The sequence below is a fragment of the Ptiloglossa arizonensis genome, chromosome 1 (genome assembly GCF_051014685.1).
Source record: "Ptiloglossa arizonensis isolate GNS036 chromosome 1, iyPtiAriz1_principal, whole genome shotgun sequence".
Classification (NCBI taxonomy): Eukaryota; Metazoa; Arthropoda; class Insecta; order Hymenoptera; family Colletidae; genus Ptiloglossa; species Ptiloglossa arizonensis.
In genome coordinates, this window is record NC_135048.1 from 26079870 (window position 1) to 26087925 (window position 8056).

An 8056-nucleotide genomic window follows, 5' to 3' on the forward strand; every position below is an offset into this window, starting at 1 on the left:
AAACACCTATAGTACTATATGTCGTTCGAACGAAAAAATGTCTCGATAGCGTTATCGCGGTCGGTGCTCGGTGCCGGCGCTTTCCTAACGACGGGGACATCACTTTTCCCGCGACACAGTTTACAATACCGAATCAAAGCAAATTGCTGTGCGTACTGGTCGGCCAACTCGCTCTCGCATGCGTGCGGCTTACAAATGCCCGACGATGGCTCCCAATTACGTAAGATTATGACATCTGTGACACAATCGTGCGCACACGCGTGTGCGTGACGCCCTCCTTCCGTGACGGTCGTCGACGTCCACCGACACACGCTCGTTGTCTGCCTCTCTCGTTCGTGCATATTTTTCCACTTTTTTTTCTTTTTTTTTCGCAACTTTCCGACTTTTCCAGTGTACGGTTAATTGTCGTCGGGGAAACGCGCGCTGTTTTCATCGAGAACGACTCCTCGGAGACCATGTTGCACCGCTGTCACCATTCGCACACTTATTTGCGTGTCATCTCGTTAGGTGCATCCTCTGCCAGGAACTTTGTCATTCTATTGTGTCCATCGCTCAATTTTCAATCTTCCGGCCCTCGAATCGACCTTTTCCATCGATTTTTTCACGTTTGCGTTAATGTTCACTCGACGAGGTGCTGTAGCGTAGAGATCAATTTTTTTGGTGCTATTTGGAATTTTTCTTTGCAAAATTATAATGCTGTATGTAACAGTATGCTGCATTGGGAGTTGCAGCACTGTTTTGATGTATTTTTTAGGAATATGTTTTTTCTGGTCTAGGGGTCAATTGTTTAGGTGCTGTTTGGAAATTTTCCTTTGAGAACTATAACAACGTTGCATTGGGATTTATACAACGGTTTTAATTTATTCTTAACGGGTATACGTAATTTTTCTAGTCTATCAATTTTTTAGGAGATACTTGGAAGTTGTTTTTTAAGAACTATGAAGAGAATTTTGTATTGGGATTTGTACAACGGTTTTGATATATTTTTGAGGAATGTACACCTTTTTTCTAGTTTAGAGATCAACTTTTTAGGTGCTCTTTGGAATTTTTTTGAGAACCATAAAGAAAATGTTGCATTGTGATTTATGCAACGGTTTTGATCTATTTTTAAAGTGTACACGCAATGTTTTTCATAAAAAGTATTTAAAATTGTGAAAGAATTAGTAACACCCCTTTAGTTAAACATACCTTTACGATTCTGTTTTTCTTATCTAAAATGGATAAAAATATATTCATTATATCGTGTATGAATTTTATTATAGTTGGTACCATGAGTATACGAAAATATCGAAGAGAAAAATTTTGGCAACACATTGAAGTTATTGATTTGTTATGTTTTTCTCAACTTTAAAGCGTGGAAAGAATAATTGAAAATGTCGAAGATTAAAAATTATAATATTGATGATACATACGCGTGTTCTGTAGATACACTTCGTATTTGAACGTAATCGATCGATTATAACTTGAGATATCATAATATTTAAAAAACTGCGGTTCGTAGAAAATCCTATTTTAATTTTTCGCATCAGTATCTCAATATTCTTCACTCCATTTGGACTCGACAAATTTTTAAACTTAAAAAATAGATTGTCGAGTCGACAGAAGGAAAAACTTTTAAAAGGAATAGAATTTAACATTTGCTACTTTTTGCTTTCGAACAGCTCGTTGCGTTTCTGTTGAGTACGAAAAGGATGCTGTATCTAAAAAAAAAAAATGGTTCCACCATTTATTGGAAATCATTTTTACCATTTACTCCAAAAAATGGTTCTCACCATTTAGAAAGTTTTCGATCCAAAGAATATTACACGTCTCGATAAATTTGTCGAACGAAACGTAACAGGTGTCGAAAGTGCTCGTTTTCGTCGACTGGAGGCTTCATTTCTCGAACCAGTTTCAAATTTCCCGATAACACGACGAATCGTTGCTTCGGTAGGCCGATTGCGTCTACCATAAATTTCACGTAACGCGCGAAACGTTTCGCGAATAGAAAGCTTTTGGCGATAGATTCGAACTATTTCGACCGGTTGTTCGATTGCATAGCGGTTCGTGGTTAAACGACGTGTTTGCATCGTTACACGGAATACAAATTTCACAAAACGACGGACAAATATTTACATAGATGGCTACAATTCTTGACTGTGCAACGCTCTCGTTGAAAGACGCTGTACTTGGACGACGAGATCAACGATAAAGATTAGATACAATTTTGCATCATTTATGGCGTTCAACGTGTAAAGTATACACCAAATCTATTCTATACACTGATACATTTATTAACAAATATAATAATAGTACAATAAGAATCTTCTCACGATACAGGGTTAAAATTACTATATAAACGTGTATATAAATTACGGGAAAATATACACAGCTATCTGTAACAATTAATAAACTCACCTTTTATAACGCTTTTGTAACAATTCATATATGCGTCTATATTGTAATTTGACTAATTTGAATTTCAATACTGATCAATTTCATCGTCCATGGATTCAAGATCGGGAAAATTGAAATTTTTTAAAAGCGTAACATAGAACGTACGAAACAATTGTACGATAAAAAAAGGCAATAGTTTAAAAGTTATCGTGCACGTGAAACGTGAAAACATCACGAGGTACAAACGTGAACGATACGTTTCTTTCGCTGTACGATTCTCATTCCGGATACCAATGGAATCTCGTAATTATTTCGAGCAGTGTATTTATTAACAGACTGCCGGAATTTAACGTCGACACGTCGCTAATGTCGAGAGAGTGTTTTGATATTTCTGATACGGGCGTGAAATCGATTAGAAAATATAAGGAAGCTTGAACAACTTTGTTCCGCTCTGCAGCATCGGAAGGAGTGCGACGCGGCACTGACAGGCGTTAAAATCACTCGAGAGCGTGACGTTTGAATGCACCAGATGCACATCGCGTGCACTGGGCGTTCATGATTGCAAATTGCGGGAAACATTCGAGGCGGTATCCGGGGCTGTCGTTGCTCGACGTTGCTCGATTTTCGTTGCACATTTTCGACGCAGTGACGCGGAAACTACGATTTCATTCGATCGTTCGAGTACCTGGATAGAACGTATTTAAAATCTTCGAACGGTATTGAAAAGAAAAAAGAAAGAAAAATTGCAATTTCTCCACGGTCAATTCGATCGAGACTTTCGCAAGCTGAGATCTGTACGAAACTGTATACTCGAGGTTCTAGGTATATTATACTTTTTTACGAAGTAAATTATATAATTAATTATAGAACTCTGTGGATAATTGGATATTAAATGTAATCGAGAACACGGTCGAGATATTTGCAAGGTGAAATTTTTACAAAATCGTATACTCGAGATTCTAGATCTATAATATTTATTTACGAAACAAATTACATAATTAAATGCAGAATTCCATGGACAATTGGATATTAAACGTAATCGAGAACACGATCGAGATATTTGTAAGGTGAAATTTTTACAAACTGTATATTCCAGGTTCTAGATCTGTAATATTTTTTTACGAAGCAAATTACATAATTAATTATAGAACTCCGTGGACAATTGGATATTAAACGTAATCGAGAACACGATCGAGATATTTGCAAGGTGAAATTTTTAGAAATTGTATATTTGAGGTTCTAGATCTATAATACTTTTTTACGAAGCAAATTACATAATTAATTATAGAACTCCGTGGACAATTGGATATTAAACGTAATCGAGAACACGATCGAGATATTTGGAAGGTAAAATTTGTATAAACTGTTTATTCGAGGTTCTAGATCTATAATATTTATTTACGAAGCAAATTACATATTAAATACAGAACTTCGTGGATAATTGAATACTAAATGTAATTCCAAACACGATCGAGATGTTTGCAAGATGAAATTTTTACAAAATCGTATACTCGAGATTCTAGATATATAATACTTTTTTATGAAGCAAATTATATAATTAATTATAGAACTCCATGGACATTTCAATACTAAACGTAATCGCGAACACAATCGAGATATTTGCAATGCGAAATTTTTACCAAATCATATACTCGAGCTTCTAAATCTATAATATTTATTTACGAATCAAATTACATAATTAAAACTATTTATTAAATACAATACTTTCACAGTGAACGTACAATAAGGAAATTGAAATTAAAAACTTCAAAGTTAGTACACTCAACCTTTTTACAGTACGGTCTCCATCTCGCACGGTTTAACAAACTCGGACAACTCTTGTACAGAATGAATGTTCCCACCGTACTGTCTAGGTTTCGCTTAACACGGAACGAATTAACCGTGTTATAGGGGGGTTTTCAGTGTACTTACTTAAATTAAGATAAAACGAAACCTCTTTTTCCGATTTCGCCCCATAGGGTGAGTAAAATCGTACGTGCTACACGATATTGCCCCTAATTTGAACTAACAACGATAACATTGAAAATGATCGAGTTCTTCCGGTCTCCAGCTGGTACAACCTTCGTGCGTTCATTCGTTACAATTTATGCTAGTTTACAAACAGTCGTTCGTGGTTTTACCCAGTCCGGTTGTATCCCAGGATACACATAACCTATCGCAATTACGATGAAATAAATACTGCGAATAAATATCTTTGTGTAACTTACTCACCGATTATCAACACACTGTAACATAATATTGGGTTGTTCGGAAAGTGAACGGTCTTCGAGTTTTTTTAATTGCAAATGCATTGGGTTGTTTGGAAAGTCGTTTCGTTTTCCAAAATGGAGAATATATAATTTAATAAAATGTTTGTACATTCTAAAGAAATCGTGTTTCGTTTTCACCGAAAAAAAAAACGAAATGACTTTCCAAACTACTTAATAGTAAAAGTGATCTAAAAGAAGATTCGAAAGCGCGAAAACACGATAAAGTTGATAATATACTGGAACGTAGATATTTTCTAACCAACGACTCTCGACAAATAGTTTGACATGGCTGAAAATTGCTAAGTGCTCGCGGAATTTTTCGAATCGGTTATGGAGAGAACTGTGATATATGGTTTTGCAATGGTACAGTGTTTTGCACAAGTTTTTCCTATTAAAATGATAAAGACGAACGGTTCCAATCCTACGTTCAAAGTTCACAATTTCTAACAGAGCGAGGTAAACTCTTCTTACGTCCAGAGTATATAATTTCTAACAAACTGGGCTAAAAATTCTACGTCCAATGTTCACGATGTTCAATCGAATCTAGCCAAGTCTTCGAATCATACCACAAGTGTTCACGATCTCTACCAGAATCTACAAAACTAACGAAAAGTAAATCAACGAACCACGTTAAACTCTCCAACCTGAAATTCGACATAAGTTGCTCAATAAATACTATCGTTCGATAAGAAATGTAGCTATAATATTCGTCTAATTTATTCATCTAAAGATAGTACTACCATTAAAAGAACATTCGTGAAATTTCGAATAGATCCGTCGACTCGTCCGTACATTTATACTTGTTCAAACTTTGAATTGTCACAGTATCTTTTCTACAATAAAAAAAAACCGACAAAATCGATCGAACGACCTAGTATCGATTCAGAAATCACCGAATTGAACATACGTGAAATTTCGTATGGATCCGTCGACTCGTCCGTACATTTATACTTGTTCAAACTTTGAATTATCACAGTATCTTTTCTACAATAAAAAAAAACCGACAAAATCGATCGAACGACCTAGTATCGATTCAGAAATCACCGAATCAACATCATTTTCAAAATTCAGTTTTCACGGGGTTCTTCGTCGCAAATTTTCCACGTTTACGCTTCAAATCCCCCCCCCCCCCCCCAATGTTACCTATGTTATTAATCGTTCGGTCGAGAGAAATCAACGTGGCATCGGCAACATTTTGCAACGTATCCGCAACACGGGCGTAATTGGATCCGAGCTTAATACATTTATAATGCAAAGTTATTAACCTAACTAACGCATGATCGCTGCAATTAGGCCGGTGTGGGTTTTGCCGTGCTTAACGAGCGATCTTGAGAAACCCGTGGTTGCCGCCATTGCCGCGAATGGGCCGGTCGTCGACGCCGGCAAAGGGCATCGGTTCCTCGCGCGAACGAATCGACGAATTTTACGCCTGCCGCCCGTAGAACGCGGGATATCTACCCATGGTAACGTTCCGTGTGCTCGCGCGTTACGCAAAATGCCCGCAGAACGTTCGCCGCCGCAATTTACGATTGCCGAACGCTCTCGGTCGTATCGGGTCGCCGCGATCGCGAAACGGTCGCTGTCGCAACATCGTCGACGACATCGTGACGGGGAGACGCTCGGGAAGCTACGGTCCGTCTAACAGGAGCGCTACCTGTCAAATTTTCATACAGTAATTTGGCAAATTTTTCGTATTGTCGGGAAGCTACGGTCCGTCTAACAGGAGTGTCAACTATCAAATTTTCATACAGTAATTCGGGAAATTTTTCGTATTGTCGGGAAGCTACGGTCCGTCTAACAGGAGTGTCACTTGTCAAATTTTCATACAGTAATTTGGCAAATTTTTCGTATTGTCGGGAAGCTACGGTCCGTCTAACAGGAGCGTCACCTGTCAAATTTTCATACAGTAATTCGGGAAATTTTTCGTATTGTCGGGAAGCTACGGTCCGTCTAACAGGAGCGCCACCTGTCAAATTTTCATACAGTAATTCGGGAAATTTTTTGTATTGTTGAGGAGCTTGATTTAATACGTATTTTAGGAAAAGTCTTCCATTTTACTCGATCTTTGAGAAACGACTTCGTTGATGCTTAGTGCATCGAGATGGTCGATGGGTTTGTATCGAGGGTACTTAAAAGACGTAACTTTTTTATTGTAATGTTTTTACAAATTAGTTTTGTAAGCTGAATTAGTTTTGACTGTATAGTAATATTTTTGTAATGTTTTTATTAACAATTTTATTGTAACGTTTTTACAAATTAGTTTTGTAAGCTAAATTAGTTTTTACTGTATAGTAATATTTTTGTTCTATTGGAGTTTTGGGCTATGGGTGCGATTAAATAATAGCTTGGTATTTTTATTTTATCGATAAATCGAACTTTATTAAACGACGGAAGGTATATATTTTGTTTGCGGTTTATACGAGACTGGCTTTCGGACCAATTTTGTTTAATAAACATCACGTTTTTGTAGAATTGAGTCTTCTAGAAGATTTGAGAAAAAAGTTATGCATATATACATACATACATACATACGAGGTGTGTTCAAAAAGTATCGCGAATTTTGTGTTTTTTCAAAAATTATTTATTTATTCATGAATATCTATTTTGTCCCCTTCAAAGTAATCCCCATGAGATATTATACACTTGTGCCAACGGTTTTTCCAATCTTCGAAGCACTTCAAAAAATCATTTTTTTGTATCCTTTTCAGCTCCTCCTTCGATGCCGTCTTTATCTCGTCAAGCGTAGCGTAACGTCGTCCTTTCATGGGCCTCTTCAGTTTAGGGAACAAGAAAAAGTCGCAGGGGGCCAGATCTGGGGAATACGGTGGCTGCGGCATCATTAGTGTGTTGTTTTTGGCCAAAAAGTCGCGCACAAGCAAGGATGTGTGAGCAGGGGCGACCCGTCTCATGCCCAAATCATTGATAAAAATCGAATGGCACGAGCCAATCGATATGTTTAGGTCCTCAGCAACTTCTCTAACGGTGATTCGACGATTGGCCAATATCATTTTCTCCACTTCATTAATTTTTTCGTCTGTTGTTGAAGTGCTCGGGCGTCCGGCACGCTCTTTGTCGTTCCCATCTTCTCGGCCTTCTGAGAACATTTTGTACCACCGATAAACGTTGCTTCGGTCCAAGGTAGCTTCTCCATATGCCACAGTCAACATTCGGAATGCATCCGCGCACTTAATTTCGTTTTTCACACAAAATTTGATACAGGTTCTTTGATCCATTTTTCTTAATAGGTAAAAATCGAAGACGATCCAAAACACGTGCAAGCAAAGCAGCTGTCAACCATTAAGTGAACATTCAAAATGGCCGAGCTTGTCGGCATAAGTGAGAGACATGAGTACCAACATAAAGCCACAAAAAGATCGAAATTCGAATATACGTAACCCGCGAAAATTCAA

The 8056-nt window shown here is 37.4% G+C and overlaps 1 protein-coding gene across 1 annotated transcript; it reads right to left on the bottom strand.

Annotated features, from left to right (window-relative positions):
- Positions 1-7221: 7221 nt before the first annotated feature.
- Positions 7222-8056, bottom strand: LOC143148803 (protein GVQW3-like). Its single transcript, XM_076315471.1, has one exon. The coding sequence runs from the start codon at positions 7877-7879 to the stop codon at positions 7232-7234; it is 648 nt and encodes a 215-aa protein (XP_076171586.1). The 5' UTR covers positions 7880-8056; the 3' UTR covers positions 7222-7231.

Excerpts from the sequence above, each read along its gene's own strand:
- LOC143148803 (XM_076315471.1), bottom strand. The coding sequence starts at position 7,879 with ATGGATCAAAGAACCTGTATCAAATTTTGTGTGAAAAACGAAATTAAG.